The sequence below is a fragment of the Nannospalax galili genome, unplaced genomic scaffold (genome assembly GCF_000622305.1).
Source record: "Nannospalax galili isolate Female #2095 unplaced genomic scaffold, S.galili_v1.0 scaffold944, whole genome shotgun sequence".
Lineage (NCBI taxonomy): Eukaryota > Metazoa > Chordata > Mammalia > Rodentia > Spalacidae > Nannospalax > Nannospalax galili.
The window spans coordinates 1,436,822-1,453,159 of NW_008352899.1; the positions used below are offsets into that span (position 1 = coordinate 1,436,822).

Genomic DNA, 16,338 nt, shown 5'->3' on the forward strand with positions numbered 1-16,338 from the left:
GCACCTGTGTCGTGCAATGCCATGGAGGTCAGAAGAGGGCTTTGGATTCCCCTGGAACTGGAGTTAAAGATGGTTCGTAGCTGCCATGTGGGTGCTGGGAATTGAACCCCGGTCCTCTGCAAGAGTAATCAGTGCTCTTAACTGCTGAGCCATCTCTACAGCCCTGATATTTTACTTTTAAAAACTTTTTAAAATTACATTTATTTGTGCATGTGTGGGTGCACATACCAGGGAGTGGTTGTAGAGGTCAGAGGACATCTTGCAGGGAGTCAGCTCTCTCCTTCCATTATGTGGGTCCCAAGGCTTGAAGTCAGGTCACCAGGCTTGGTGGTAGGCACTTTTACCTGCTGAATCATCTTGCCATCCCTGTTATTTTAAAAGATGACAAAAGTGGCCAGGCATGGTGGTGCACACCTTTAATCCCAGCACTCGGGAGGCAGAGGCAGGCGGATCTCTGGGAGTTCAAGGCCAACCTGGTCTACATAGTGAGTTCTAGGACAGGTGGGGCTACAGGGAGACCCTGTCTCAAAAAGACAAAAAAAGCCGGGTGTGGTGGCGCACACCTGTAGTCTCAGCACTTGGGAGGCAGAGGCAGGTGGATCTCTGTGAGTTCGAGGCCAGCCTGGTCTACATAGTGAGTTCCAGGACAGCTGGGGCTACAGGGAGACCCTGCTTCAAAAAGACGAAAAAAAAAAAAAAGACAAAAGTGACTGTAAAAATCCCACCCAAATTATTATCCCAAATTTAAACAGTAGAGGAATGTATATACCTCCTCAGAAGTCCAAATTGTTTAAGAGCAGGTTGTGGCACATACCTATTATCTCCAGCACTCAGCAGGTTGAGGCAGGAGTATTGCCAGCCCTGTTCTGAGTAACAGCGAGTTACAGGCCAACCTGGACTACAGAATGAGACCCTGTCTTGAGAAGGGAGGGGGAGGGGGAGGAGTCAACCACAAAGAGTGCATGCCTCTAATCTTAGCATTTAGGAGGCTGAGGCAGGAGGATCATGAGTTTGAAGTTTGTCAGGACTGTATGATAACCTGCCTCAGGGTTATTCAGGGCAAGAGGATAGTCTCGTGGGCTGTGAAACATCATAGACTGGCCCAGATGGAAGAGGTCCCAGCTTTAGTTTTGGAGCTTACTGGTTCTACATTGTGTGTGTGTGTGTGTGTGTGTGTGTGTGTGTGTGTGTGTGACAGTGACACAGAGACAGGGTTTTACGTATCCCAGGCTGGCCATGGCTTTTCCTATGGTGTGTGTCACCATGTCTGGTTTATGTGGTGCTGTGGGCTTTGTGCATGCTAGACAAACATTCTACCAAACTGAGCTACATCCTCAGTCTTGGTATTCTTTTTTTTGTGGGGAGGGGGTGGAATCTTTTTGAGACAAGGTCTCCCTGTAGCCCCAGCTGACCTGGAACTGACCATGTAGACCAGGCTGGCCTTGAACTCACAGAGATCCACCTGCCTCTGCCTCCAGAGTGCTGGGATTAAAGGGGCATGCCACCACACGTGGCAGTTTTGCGCTCTTAAACATGTTCTGTAAACTTCATTTCCCTCCTGGAAATTTAGTAAAATTGTCTGTCCTTTATTATAATTGTTGTAGAGATTAAATAATACTATGTAACAAGCATAACACATTGCTTTGAAATAGAGTAGGTGTATAATAAATGTGAGCTATTAAGATGATGTAGGCAGAGCTAGGGCTGTAACTCAGCAGTAAGTAGCATGCGTGAAGCTTTGCATTTGAACCCCAGCACCTAATCAAAGCCAGGTTTGGCATATGCCTATGCCAGCACTCTGGAGGTGGAGGCATGAGGATTATGAATTGAATTCAAGGCCAATCTGGGTAACATAGTGACCCTGGTTCAAAAAGTTAAAAAAAAAAAAAGTGCAAATGCATCTAACACACATACACAGATATACACTTAATTTAAAAGGGTCTCATGTAGCCTAGGCTAGCCTTGGACTACTGATTCTCTTGCTTCCATCTCCCAAGTGCTGGGATTACAAGCATGTACCATCACACCCAATTTAACCTGATGCATATTAAGCACTTAAATAAATGGTAGTTTTTAGAGGATAACATTAAGATTTACTCCTTGTTCCCTCCATGCTATCTAAATCTGTGTCAGAGAAAATGCTTTCCCATCATTCTTGGTTTTGCCTCATACCTTACCACTCAGAGGCTCACTGAATCATTATGAGGTAAGTACTATTGTTTTCTTTCTTTCTTTTTTTTGTCTTACTACATAGTAGTAACTTGGGCTGACCTTGAACTTTGAGTCCTCCTCCCTTACCTCCCTTAGTCTCCCTGTGCTGGGATTGCAGGTAAGCATTGCCTTAGTCAGCTTTACTATTTTCATTTAACGGTTAGGAAATGACAGCTCAGAGCAGTTAAGTGACTTGCCCAAGGTCACAGATTGTTAAGAGAGAAAGCTTAGATGGAACCTAAGTCTACAGACTCTAAATTTAGCTCCCTTACCACAGTTGTCTCCTGTTACTGTGTTTTCCCTTCATAGTATTTTATAAGCCCTTGGATTAAGTTGGTAGTAATTTTAGTACAACTGGCAACTGCTTGTTTAGTCCCGAGTCATTGTTGCCCCTCTCTGTCCTTAATAGGCCAAGAAACATACTATGGTGGTGCTTGTGACCTGCCTGGTCACAGTAGGGCCCAGTAAGGGGGAGGAGGGAGGAGTGGGGTAGTGGGTTGGCTCTTAAGGACATAGATTTGCTGTACAGAGACTCTTGGGATGGCCTGTTGATGGAACATGTGTTTGTACTTATTTTTTTGTCTTTTGTCTTTTAGCCTGGCTTTCGAAAACATCTGGGCTTGCTGGAGAAAAAGAAAGATTACAAACTTCGTGCGGAGTGAGTCTGAGTCCAGTTTTTCTGGTAGTGGTGCTGCCAAGAAAGCTTACAACATCCCCACACCGTAGCTGAAGCGCCCAAGTGTCCAACTGGGAATAATTTGCTGCCATTGATAAAGTGGCCAAAGCTTTGGCACTGTTAGATATTTTTCCATGACCTTAAGCTTCTCTTTGTTCAGGCAGAGCATTATTTATTTAAGTAGTGCATTGTAAATCTTTTTTATTATGTTCTTCCAGATCATTCTCTCATTGTGTTGATTTGCCTCTGCCTTGGTGTTTGAACAAAATGCCGAGTCTTTTTTATTGAGACATAGTCTTACTTGTGTAGTAGCCCTGGCTGGCCTAGAACTTTCTATGTAGATCAAGCTATCCTCCCCACTCACAGAGCTCTGTCTGCCTCTGCTGGGATTAAAGTTGTGTGCCACCATACCCAACTCAAATACCTAATTTTTTTCTCTCTCGCTTTGAAGTGGTAGATACAATGTAAATTCCATTTGTTGAGACTTTTATATCAGTATGTGTGATGGAATGAAGAGATATGAAAGATGGATTCATGAGGCTGAGAGTGGGTGATGATGAACCCCGAAAGCATTTTATAAAACAGTTACGTCCATTCTTTTTCTTTTAGCACTTCATTTGCAAAATGCTTGTAATTATTTATTAGCTATATAAGTCAGCTGAGGGCTTTCTTATGCTCTGGGCATGGGTGGTATTGATGGATAAACGGATTTCTGTAGGTCCCAGCTTTACAAACTTTTAAATTTTAGTTATTTGAGACAGAGTCTCACTGTGTAGCCCTAACTGGCCTGGAACTCACTGTGTAGACCAAGCTGACCTTGGACTCACAGAGATCAAGTGCCTCTGCCTCTTGAGTGCTGAGATTAAAGGTATATACCACCATACCTGGCTTTTTTAAAATTAATTTTTATTTTATGTGTATTGAGTGTTTTGTCTGCATGTGTGTAAGTACACCTGTGTTGCATAATGCCTGAATAGGCCAGAAAATGGTGTTGGATCTCCTAGAAATGGAGTTCCACTCAGTTGTTAGCCACCATGTGGGTGTTAAGAATTGAACCCAGAGCGCTCTTAACTGCTGAGTCATCTCTCTGGCCCTTATGACCGACTTCTTTTTTTTTTTTTTAATTTTATTATTTTTATTTTGTGTGTATGCGTGTATTGCCTGCATGTAGGTTAAGTGCACCCAGGTAGTGCAGTGCCTGCAGAGGTCAGAAGAGGGCATCAGATTTCTTGGGACTGGAGTTACGGACAGTTGTTAGCTGCCGTGTGGGTGCTGGGATTTGAACCCAGGTCTTCTGCAAGAACAGTCAGTGTTCTTAACCGCTGAGCCATCTCTCCAGCCCCATGACCAGCTTTTTTTTTTTTTTTTAATTTTTAATTAATTAAAAATTTTTAAAATTTTTATATAATGTGTATGGGTATATTGCTTCCATGTAGGTAGATGTACCTGTGTTGTGCTCTGCCCTAGGAGGTCAGAAGAGGGTGTCAGATCTCCTGGAACTGGTTGTTAGCTGCCATGTGGGTGCTGAGAATCGAACCCAGGTCCTCTGCAAGAACAGTCAGTACTCTTAACCGATCACTGAGCCAACTCTCCAGCCCCTAGTTAATTTTTTTTTTTTGAGACATCTCTGTGTAGTTTAGGCTGGTCTCAAGTGAAAGTTCTCTGGCCTCAGCCTCTTGAATGCTGGGATTACAGGGTGTGCCTCACCATGCCAAGCTGTACCAGAGCTTGTGAAGCTAATAGTAATAATTCTAATAGTAATAATCGAGTGCTGTGATTGGTTTCCTTTTTGTGTGTGTTGGGCTGGGGATTGAACCTAGGGTCTCCTGCATGTGAAGGAAGCCCTCTACCACTGAGCCCCAATATTGAGTGCTGTGATTGGGCCAGACAGTGGTCTAGGAGATATAGTTTGTATGTTTATTCCAACTTTTTCTGGAATAGGCTGCTGTTACACTCACTTTATATATGAAATTAGGATTAGAATGGTTATTTAACTTACCCAGAGTTACTTAGCCAGAAGTTGTGGATTCTAGATTCAAAGCCACACAGTATGGCTAGAGTTAACCATTCTAGTCATCCCTCTACGTGGCAGTGTGTAGTTCCTGAATCATGTCAGTTATTTGGCATTGAAGCTTGTGCCGTAACTCTGTTAAGAGTTGTAAGCTGTTCTTGGTTTTTTTTGGTCTTTTTGAGACAGAGTCTCCCTGTAGCCCCAGCTGTCCTGGAACTCACTATGTAGAGCAGGCTGGCCTTGAACTTGAAGAGCTCTGCCTGCCTCTGTCTCCAAGCGCTGGGATTAAAGGTGTGCGCCACTATGCCCGGCTGTAAGTTGTTCTTTATTTGGTGTATCCTGTAATGACTTAAGTGGCTCTAAGACAGATGTGGGATAGAGACAGTTAATTTTAGGTATGATTGGGACAGAGGACTATTAGATTGTGACTGGGCCACTGCTTGGGGTTTTTGTTTTGTTTGTTTGCTTTTCTAACCCCCTGTAGGCCAGACTGACCTTAAATACGTGGTTCTCTTGCCTCAGCTTCCCAAGTATTGAGGTTATAGGTGTGCACCACTGCATTTGGCTTATAAACTTTTATTATTTTAAATTTTTAGTTTATCGTTTTATATGTATGAGTATATAGCCTATATGTATGTAAACATACACATGTTGAGCAATAACTGCAGAAGTCAGAAGAGGGCACTGGATCCCCTGGAACTGGAGTTGAAGATGGTTGTTGGCTGCCATGTGGGTGCTGGGACTCGAACCTGATACTCTGCAAGAGCAGCTAGTGCTCTTAACCACTGAGCCAGCTCTTCAGCTCCCTAGCTTATGAATTTTTTGATGCATGGAGCTGACTCATTTATGTGGGTGGTGATTTTTTTCTTCTTTTGTAATGAATGTCATTTTACTTGCTTTTTAGTGACTATCATAAAAAACGAGAATTCCTCAGAGCTCTCCGGAAGAAAGCTCTTGAAAAAAATCCAGATGAATTCTACTATAAAATGACGCGGGTTAAACTCCAGGTAGGTGCAAAATGGTAATAGTAGTTGTTTTGAGTCTTATTTGTTGGAAACTAGGGGGAGAGTGGAAGCATCTGTGGTTTTAATTTGGTCCTTCTCCAGTTTCTCTAGTTGTTTCTGGTTAATGTCTAAGGTCTTTTTGTTTTTTCTTTTTTTTTAAATGTATATGAGTATATTGCCTGCATGTATGTAAGTGCACTCATGTCCTTCAGTGCCTGTGGAGGTCAGAAGGGGGCATTGAATTTCCCTGGAACTGGAGTTACAAATAGTTGTTAGCTGCCATGTGGGTGCTGGGAGCTGGACCTGGGTCCTCTGCAAGAGCACTCAGTGTTCTTAACTGCTGAGCCACCTGTCTAGTCTCCCAAGGTCTTATTTTCTAAAATTTATTTTAATTATGTATATGTGTCTATGTGTTTCTATGTGTATGTGCATGTGAGTAAAGGTGTCTAAGGAGTCCAGAAGAGGGTGTTAGATTCCCCTGGAGCTAGAGTTATAGGTGGCTGTGGACTCAAGTCCTTTGGAAGAGTAGTAAACACTCTTAACTGCTGAGCCATTTCTACAGCCCTTTTTTATTTGTATTTTTTACCTTGTTTTTTTTTGTGTGTTTTCTTGATCTTCATGCATTTCTTTTTTTTTAATTTTTTTTTTTTTTTTAATGTGTATGCAGGTTTTGCCTGCATGTAGGTAAGTGCACCTGTGTCGTGCAATGCCTGCAGAGGTCAGAGGAGGATGTTGGATCCCCTGGAACTGGAGTTACAGATAGTTGTTAGCTGCCATGTGGGTGCTGGGATTCGAACCTGGGTCTTCTGCAAGAACAGCCAGTGTTCTTAACTGCTGAGTTGTTTCTCCAGCTTCTGAATTTCTTTTTTAAAAATAAAAATTTAAGGCTGGGCATGGTGGTGCACGCCTTTAATCCCAGCACTTGGGAGGCAGAGGCAGGCGGATCTCTGTGAATTCAAGGCCAGCCTGGTCTACATAGTGAATTCCAGGACAGCTGGGGCTACAAGGAGACCCTGTCTCAAAAAGACAAAAATAAAATAAAATAAAAATTTAAAGCCAGGCATGGTGGTACATGCCTTTAATCCCAGCACTCGGGAGGCAGAGGCAGGTGGATCTCTGTAAGTTTGAGTCCAGCCTGGTTTACATAGCGAGTTCCAGGCCAGCTGGGGCTACAGGAAGACCCTGTCTCAAAAAGGCAAAAAAAAAAAAAAAAATTAAATTTATTTTTATTTTATGCGCCTGTATTGCCTGCATGTATGTGCAGTGCCCACAGAAGCCAGAAGAGGGTGCCTGATCCCCTAGAACTGGAATTGTTAGCTGCTATGTGGTTGCTGAGAACCTGAAACTAGGTCCTCTGCAAGAAAGGCTGGTGCTTTTAACCTCTGAGCCACCTCTCATACATTCCTTCTTTTGTACCATCTCCTGTTTGTTTTTTTTCTGTTGTTGCTTGTTTGTTTTTAGTTTTGGTGGTGTTAGATGGAACCTAGTTCTTGTGTATGCTAGACAAGTATGGTACTGCTCAGTTACATCCCCATCCCACATTCTTCCTTATGTATTGAGTTGTCTTGTGCCTTGGGGTGTCCTAAGAGTAAATGACTGGAGGTGCTTTGCTGGAGAAGAACCTAGTGCCTCTAGTGCCTTGGATTACGCTTAGCATTCACCATTTGATGTCTTGGATTAACCATGAATTATGCTAGCAATTTATCAGTGATCGTATTCTCCTAGGGACTGTATCTTTGAAATTTCAATTTTAGGATGGAGTTCATATTATTAAGGAGACCAAGGAAGAAGTGACACCAGAGCAGCTAAAGCTGATGAGAACTCAGGATGTCAAGTATATAGAAATGAAAAGGGTTGCAGAAGCTAAGGTAACAATTCTTTGTTCTGATGTCTTTTCCTTGGTTGGTTCAGAAAGGAAACAGGTTGAGGTGGTGTATACATGTAATCTCAGCTCTTGGGAGCAGGAGGCAGAACATAGTATGACCTTGGTTTAAATGACAACAACAAAAGCAAAACCATCGATCTCAAATTATTGGCTGATTTCTTTTGGCATTTACATTCTTAGAGTGTGTTTGGTTGTCCTAATGGCTTAGAAGTATACTCGGCATGGTGGAGTACAGTGCAGGTTTGAGAATGAGACAGATGAAGATTAAATTCTGACTCTCCCATTTACTAGCTCCGTGATATGGACCAGTTAACTTCCTCAGGAATGCTCCTTTCTATTGTGTAGGATTATTGTGAATACTGAGTTTTATATATCTATTGAGTTTATATCTCTAGTACCTGATACATAGTTGGTGCCATAAGTTTTTGTGCTCCTTTTGTTTAAAAGAATGAAACCATTGAGAACAGAGTATAATATGACACATATGTATGAAGATGCCATGAGGATACCCAGTGCTTGGTACGATAACCTAAAAATACAAAAGAAGCTGGGTGTGGTGGCGCACACCTTTAATCCCAGCACTTGGGAGGCAGAGGCAGGCGGATCTCTGTGAGTTCCAGGCCAGCTGGGGCTGCAAGGAGACCCTGTCTCAAAAAGATCAAAAAAACCCAAAAAACAAAAGAAAGGGCCAGGCATGGTGGTGCAGGCCTTTAATCCTACCTAGCACGCCAAGGCAGAGGCAGGTGAATCTCTCTGTGAGATGGAGGGCAGCCAGCTGTGGTTACAGGGAAACCCTGTCTCAAAAAAAAAAAACAAAAACAAAAAAGCAGAAAGAGTGAAACCAATTCTTTGCTGGCTGATAGTAATGATGTAAAATGTTTAAAGCTTTTGCAAATTTATTTCTGACACTCCAGAACCAAATTTAAAATAAGACCATATTCCCTATTCTAGAAAATTGAAAGATTGAAATCAGAGCTCCATCTGCTGGATTTCCAGGGGAAGCAACAGAATAAACATGTGTTCTTTTTTGACACCAAAAAGGAAGGTATGAAATGTTGGTTTCTGGGACACTCTGCCTTATCACTTTGATGTTTGGTATTAAAGACACCTCTGCTTTAACAACTGTCTTGAATTTTAGTTGAACAGTTTGATATTGCAACTCACTTGCAAACAGCCCCTGAACTAGTTGACAGAGTCTTTAATAGACCTAGACTAGAGACCTTGCAGAAGGAAAAGGTGAAAGGAGTTACACGTCAGACTGGACTTAAGGTGAGTTTCTCTGTGGTTCTTGGGGCAATCTCAAGTTTTCTTTATTTATTTGTGGTACTTTGTTTTTGCTACTGTATTTCATGTAATTATTTATGGAAAACTAATATTTGTTTAACAAAGTGGAAAGAGGTTGGTAATGGGGATAGAGGTGGAGGGCGCTTCCTTGAGTTTTTTTGAAGGCAATGTGCCATAATGGTCAGGAGCTTGACCACAGCTCTAACCCTGTGCTCTGTGCTTTAATGCTTGTATCCTTTGTCAGCATTTTAAAATGCAGAGCAGGAAAGAACATCAGAGACTTAGGGTGTGGTGTATAGTGCTTTGATCTAGAACCTTTAGCAATGACTGTGCGTATTAAAATGTTTCTCATGTAATGCATTTCTGACCAAAATTTTGTATTGACTTTTCCTTATGGTGCTTTCTATCACAATGACTGGGTTGTAGAGAAGACAGGTTTTTTCTCAAAGCCTTCTGGAGTTGAACTCTCACTTCTGAGTGATTCATTAAAAAAATGCTGTCAATGTGTTTCAAGCAAGACAGCTGTTCTGTTTTGATTTGAATCATTTACACCGCATCAGTTTTGCTTCCAATGTTTAATTTCACAGCAGTTTTCTCTAGCTCAGAGGCAGCTAAAGTTGCTTTAGTAATATAAATACCCCTAATTAGTTTGACTATATTGGGTAATCCCATAAATTTGACAGTCTGTGCAATAAAGTGAAAACAAAAGCTGTCTGAAACCACTGCTGTGAGACTATGCTAGAATTGGTGAATTGTTGAAGTCTGAGGCCCAGTAATATTCCCCTGTATCTAGGTAGCACTTCCAGCTGAGGAGCTGGCTGACTGGTATTCTTGTGATAACCCTGTTTGACAATTTTATTTGCAGTTAGCTGCGACACTGAAACTTGTCAAGTAGTACAGTAGTCCTTGAAGAGATCAGTATTCTAGCCTCTATTTAGAACAGTTTATCATTATATCTGTGAAGATGATTAAAAAGGGGCTGGGGGTGGTGGCACATGCCTTTAGTCTCAGCACTTGGGAGACAGAGGCAGGTGAGATCAAAGTGAGCCTGGGATGGTTTACGTATCGAGTTCCAGGCCAGTAGGGGCTACATGGGGAGACCCTGTCTCAAAAAAAAACCAACAACAAAAAAAAAACAAATAAAAAAAATTTTAAGAAGATAAGGTTTGGGTCTTGCCATTTTTGGCAAGGGGCATTTGGTTTGATTGCTTTGTTTAAAGTGTAGTTTTTTGTTGTTATTGCTCTTACTGTTTTGTTTTCCCCCTAAGCACAGTTATTTTTATTAAGTGACTGCTGCTGAGTAGACTGCACAGCTGCAGCTTCTGGGTGGGACAAAATATATGAATGGCTTTGAGGAGGTCTGTGGGCGTCTGCTTTTCACACGGAAACTTTGCATGTACATATGTACACATTTGTGCATATGTGTATGTTCAGGTTGAACAGTCTCAATCCCAAACAGCAAAATCTGAAATCTTGCAAATTGTGAATTTTTTTGAGTGCCAAAATGAATCACAAGTGGAAAATTCCACACCTGACTTCATATGATGGGCCACAGTCAAAATGCAGACACACTAAAAATACTATGTAAAATTATCTTCAGACTGTATATGTAAGGAATATATGAAAAATAAATGAATCTCATATTTAGACTTGGGTCTCATCCCTAAGTTATCTCATGTACATGCACATATTCCAAATCCCACCTAAAATTCGAAATCCTAAGCACTTCTGGCCCTAAACATTACGGATATGTGATAATTTGTATGTTATCTCAATGAAGAAGCCAAAGTTTCTGTCATTTTCTCAGAGGCTTAGGATTCTCTGAAACTCAAGGACACCAGTGGTCTCTGAGGAGTCCTTTATGGGTCATTCCCACTGAAAATAATCCCTCTGCCCTTTGAGTTTCAGAGTTTCAGCACACTGCTTGCTGGCCCTTCTGCTGCTCTGTTCACTCTGCAGACTCTCTAGTTACTGGTCTGTTGCTACCCTCATCTCCTGTAACAGAGGTTGAAACTGATTAGTGTAGCACTGGGGACATTCCTGGAACCAGGGGGCCCAGGGCAGCCCTGACTCTGCTCTAGGTGAACCTTCTGTCTTTGAGCCAGTTAATTTTCTTTTCTGGGCCTTATTCTGCATTTGTAAAATGACAGATTTTGCTGGATATAGTGGCACAGCACACACCTTTAATCCTAGAACCTGGGAGGCAGAGACTGGTGGCTCTCTGAGATCAAGGCCAGCTTGGTCTACATAGTGTGTTCCAGCCAGCTGGGGCTAAAGGGAGACCTTGTCTCAAACTCCTCCCATCCCCCCCCAAAAGATAGATTTTGATAAGATAAACTCCACGATTGCTTTCAGTTCTAGAATGTGGTAATTTTGAAGTCGACACCTTGATTCTGGAGTGAGGAGAGAGTTGATGCAACCATTTATGCATTTGGGCTCAAGTACCAGTTTCTTACTCATTTTTGCCTTGTTAATTGTTTTTTTGAAAATATATATTCCTTTCTAGCGGATAGCTAAAGAAAGACAAAGGCAGTATGACTGCTTGACACAGCGGATTGAACGGGAGAAGAAATTATTCGTTATTGCCCAGAAAATTCAAACACGAAAAGATCTTATGGTGAGAAGAGAGAGCCTTGGGCCGTCTCTTTTTCTTCTTTTTTTTTTCTATAAAGGTCTTAACTGAGACTGGATTTCAGCTGTGTGTAAATCAACCCCAGTGAAAATGTCTGCTCCTCAGGGGCAGTGGTTTGAGCCAGTGTACATTGCTCTGACAGTGTTGAAATGTTCCTTGATTAAGAAGGTAATAAGGGGGTTATTAGTCAGTGCCTTGGAACAGCAAAGGGTAGGATCAGGTAGCATATGAACTTTATAGCTTATGAGCAGCTCCCGTAACATTTAAACAGGTTAACAAAACAGTGCATGTCACTCACTGGTGTTTAAAAATAGACAACATTGTGTAGTTAAATAGCACAGCTAAGGAATATAAGATGCCTCTTTCATATTATCATTCCTCTAAATGTCAGATTCTTTAGCCTTGCAGATCATTTAGGTCAGCCTTTCTTAACTGAGGTTCTGTGAGAGAATTAAAATTATGATTTTAAACAAAATAATTACTTTAGCACCTCTTCTCAATTTTCACCAGGACTGTACACAGCTAGTGCTTTCTGGGCACCCTGGGGATGGCTGACTCACTGCACACAGGAAGGCCAAGGTTCTGTCTCTTCTGAACCTTGAGCAGGGCTGTGTCAGAGGCTTTCTCTTAGCTAGCTTATTGACCTTACTTCTTTACAAAACCCTATTTCCGTTTACCGACCACCTTTTTACTCTTACAGGATAAAACTCAGAAGGTGAAGGTGAAGAAAGAAACAGTGAACTCCCCAGCTATTTACAAATTCCAGACTCGCCGGAAACGTTGAAGTGTTATATCTTCAAATTTCATTAGTTCAAATGGCCTGGTGTTCCTGTTGTTAACCATGATTTGTTACCAGTCTGATACTTGATATCTTTCTATAAAAATATTAAAGTCCTCCCCCAGTATCACTGCTTCTATATTATGAAAGTAGTCTTTTATATATGGCACTTAAATTTTTTCATTATAAAAATCATATAATCTCATAACAAAGTAGAAAATAGATGACTACATTTCTCATCCCAGTACTTAAGTAACAACAAATATTTATTGCACAGCAGGTGCCAGCTCTGTGGAGGTAAACAACCACTGTAAGCATTTTGGTTTACTTTTGCATTGGAGAGCTATGTATGTATCAGTTTATGTTTATATTTTTGTGTTTTCGCTTTCTAATTATAGTAAATTTTATATCCTAATCTTTTGCTTATTTCCATTTTTGCTACATCACTGAATTTTTTTTAAAAGTGTATAAGTTCATGGTAAGTTCATGGTAAAAAAAATCCAGTAGTTGTAATTTATTTGTGTGTGTGTACATTTATGTGTATACATGTATGGAGGCCATAGGCCAACTGTGGATGTCATTCATTCCTCAGGAGCCATCTACCTTGCCTTTTTTAAAAAAATTTTATGAGTTATTTGCCTGCGTGCATGTAAGTGCACATGTGCATGCAATACCCGTGGAGGCCAGGAGAGGGTGTCAGATCCCCTGGAACTGGAGCAGCCATGTGGATGCTGGGAACTGAACCCAGCTCTTCTACAAGAGCAGCGAGTGCTCTTGACTGCTGAGCTCTCTCTCCAGCACCCATCTTGTTTTTAGGACAGGGTCTCTCATTGGCCTCGAGATTTTTGATAAGGCTAGCCTGACTGGCCAGTGAGTCCCAGGGAGTTAAGCCTGTCTTGGCCTCCCTGGTGCTGGCTTTTTTTTTTTTTTTTTTTTTTAAGTTTTTTTTTTTTTTTTTTTTGGTGTATGAGTGTATTGCCTGCACATATGTGAGTGTATCCATATCATGCAATGCTGCGGAGGTCAGAAGAGGGCTTCGGATTCCCCTGGAACTGGAGTTAAGGATGGTTCATAACTGCCATGTGGGTGCTACTGCTGGGCCATCTCTCCAGCCTCAGTGCTGGCTTTTTAAATGTGAGTTCTGGGTCCTCTTATTACATGGCAAACTTTATCAACTGAGCCTGTTCGTGTGTGTGTGTGTGTGTGTGTGTGTGTGTATGTGTTGCCTGCATGTGTATAAGTGTACTCATGACATGCAGTGCTTTTGGAGGCCTGAAGATGGCATAGGATCCCCTGGAACTGGAATAATGGATCGTTGTGAGCCACCATGTAGATGCTGGGAACTGAACCTGGGTCCTCTCCAAGAGCTGAGCCATTTTTCTAGCTCGTGTGTGTGTGTATTTGTTTTTGAGGCAGGGTCTCATATAGTCTAGGCTGACCTCAAATTAGCCATGTATTGCTGGGCATGGTGGCACATGCCTTTAATCACAGCATTCAAGAGGCAGTGGCAGGTGGGCAGGTGGAGCTCCGAGACTGAGGCCAGCTAGAGTTACATAGCAAGTTCCAGGTCAGCTGGGCTGCAGGGACACCCTGTCTCAAAAAAACCAAAATTAACTATGTAACTCAGGATGACCTTGAACGCCCAGTCTTCCTGCATCTATTTCCCAAGTGCTAAGATTCTAGACATAATGCTACACTTAGCTAAAATGTTTTTATTGATTTAATGTTTTATATGGAGGCTGGATGGATCTTATCCTTATTCATTCTCATTTTATTGTTTATTTGGGTGACCTCATAAGTAAATTTTTTCCTCTCCTAACATGTGGAGATAGAAACTCTTGGAAGTAGGAGCCCACAGGGACACCTATTTAAATATGAAGCTCACATCAGACCAGATTAGAACTGACTCTGTTCCTGCCCTCTGTACTCCTGGCCACCTGCTGATTCCAAGGCTATAAATGGCTTCACCTGAGAATACAGACCCTGAGCTATATGGAGCAGTTCCTTCTCTTTCCAGGGTCCCACCCTTCCCTTCCTTGCCCATACATGGGGATGGTAGGCCATAGCCAGTCAGAACAGGACTGAACGTGCTTAGAGCAAATGTAGGAGAACAGAGAACAAGGTTCTGGAAGGCTTGTTCACACCTCACTTCCTAGAGGAGGAATAGCGGCATGGGTTTGATAGATTTTTAAGAAATTAGTATTATTACTTAGTGACCATGACTACTAGGTTCCTGTGTAAAACCTTGAATGAATGCCTATTTTCTCAGAATACACACAGTTGGATCAGATCTGGGATCCCTAAAAATAAAGTTCAGGGGAGCAGAAGTTAGCTTTTGCTTTCAGGAAGGAAGCTTTCCCTCTGTGAACTCCCTTGTGAGGAAGTGCTGAGCTCAGTCAAAACATGCCTTGTGTGGTAGTGTAGCCTTTAATCCCAGCACCTGGGAGGCAGAGGCAGGTGGATCTCTGTGAGTTCCTGGTCTACATAGTAAGCTCCAGACCAGCTGAGGCTACAGGGAAACACACACACAACCAATATTTTGAGCCTCACATCCATCCTGGGGATGTTTGGTAACTTAGGTAATAGTGGCTGGAGTGGTGTGAAGTTAGCAGTACATTTAAGTGGTTCCTGGAAAGAATCTCGGTTGTTTAACAAGCTGAGGAATTAGACCATGCAGTTGTCTCTTCTGGGGTGAAGAGCTGAGCACTGCTGCGCTGACTCTGGCCACTCCTGGGTAGGAAGGTGGGGAGGACAGGCAGTGTACCTGGATGCCCTCTTGTGATATGTACACCCACACAAGCACACATGTTGCACAGGCTCTCAACAGATGCATGAGACACACAACTCGGGCTTCATAAACAGGTATGGGCACATCTGTGCTCCCTCTGGCATACATGCACACCAATGGCGATGCTTGAAGGGGCATGTCCTCAGTCCAGAAGGAACCGGAAAGTCCACCATGTTTGGAGTACCATAGCTTCCAGGCTGGAGGTAATCAAAACTGAAGGAACAAGACTAGGTATCTTGAGTTGCTGTGCCACTGTGGGGTATCTTTGGGGCCCAAAGATTTTTTTTTTTTATGTTTTATTTTTTTTGAGACAGTCTCCCGGTAGCCACAGCTGACCTGGAATTCCCTATGTAGACCAGACTGGCCGTGATCTCACAGAAATCTACCTGCCTCTGTCTCCTGAGTGCTGGGATTAAAGATGTGCATCACTATGCCCAGTTTTAGAATTAAAAAATTTTTTTATTTATGTATATGTGTGTATTGCCTGCATGTAGGTAAGTTGCACCTGTGTCATGCATTGCCCTCAGAGGACAGAAGAGGCTGTTGGATCCCCTGGAATTGGAGACAGTTGTTAGCTGCCATGTGGGTGCTGGCATTCAAACCTGGGTCTTCAGTCAGTGTTCTTAACTGCTGAGCCATCTCTCTAGCCCCAGTTTTAGAGTTTTTTAAAAATTTATTTTTATTTTATGTGTATGAGTGTTTGCCTACTTATGTGTAAGTGCACCTGTGTCATGCAATGCCCTCAGAGGTCAGAAGAGGGTGTTAGATCTTCGGGGGACTGGAGTTAGGGACAGTTGTTAGCTACCAGGTGGGTACCAGGAATTGAACCTGGGCTTTCTGCAAGAACAGCCAGTGCTCTTAACCACTGACCCATCTCTCCAGCCCTCTGGTTTTTATTTTTTTGACACTGGGTCTCACAACTAGCCAGACTGACCTGAAACTCACTATCCCAGACTGGTCTGCTGCCTCATCTTCCCTAGTGCTGGGATTACGGATATGAACCGTCATGCCCAGCAGGCTCGAGGAGTCTAAGGGGGAGAGTTTCTTCCCCTTGTCATTAGCCCTTTAC

General features: G+C 42.4%; 1 protein-coding gene across 1 annotated transcript in view; it reads left to right on the top strand.

Moving 5' to 3' along the window:
• The window catches only part of Utp11 (UTP11 small subunit processome component), a 16,454-nt gene extending 3,558 nt beyond the window's left edge, over nt 1-12,896 (top strand). Inside the window, exons 2-8 of the mRNA XM_008850227.3 lie at nt 2,808-2,869; nt 5,803-5,905; nt 7,657-7,770; nt 8,739-8,832; nt 8,926-9,056; nt 11,578-11,688; nt 12,404-12,896. Coding sequence (XP_008848449.1) covers nt 2,808-2,869; nt 5,803-5,905; nt 7,657-7,770; nt 8,739-8,832; nt 8,926-9,056; nt 11,578-11,688; nt 12,404-12,487 — 699 coding nt within the window. The 3' untranslated portion in view covers nt 12,488-12,896. The remainder of the gene's footprint in view (nt 1-2,807; nt 2,870-5,802; nt 5,906-7,656; nt 7,771-8,738; nt 8,833-8,925; nt 9,057-11,577; nt 11,689-12,403) is intronic.
• Nucleotides 12,897-16,338: the final 3,442 nt, after the last annotated feature.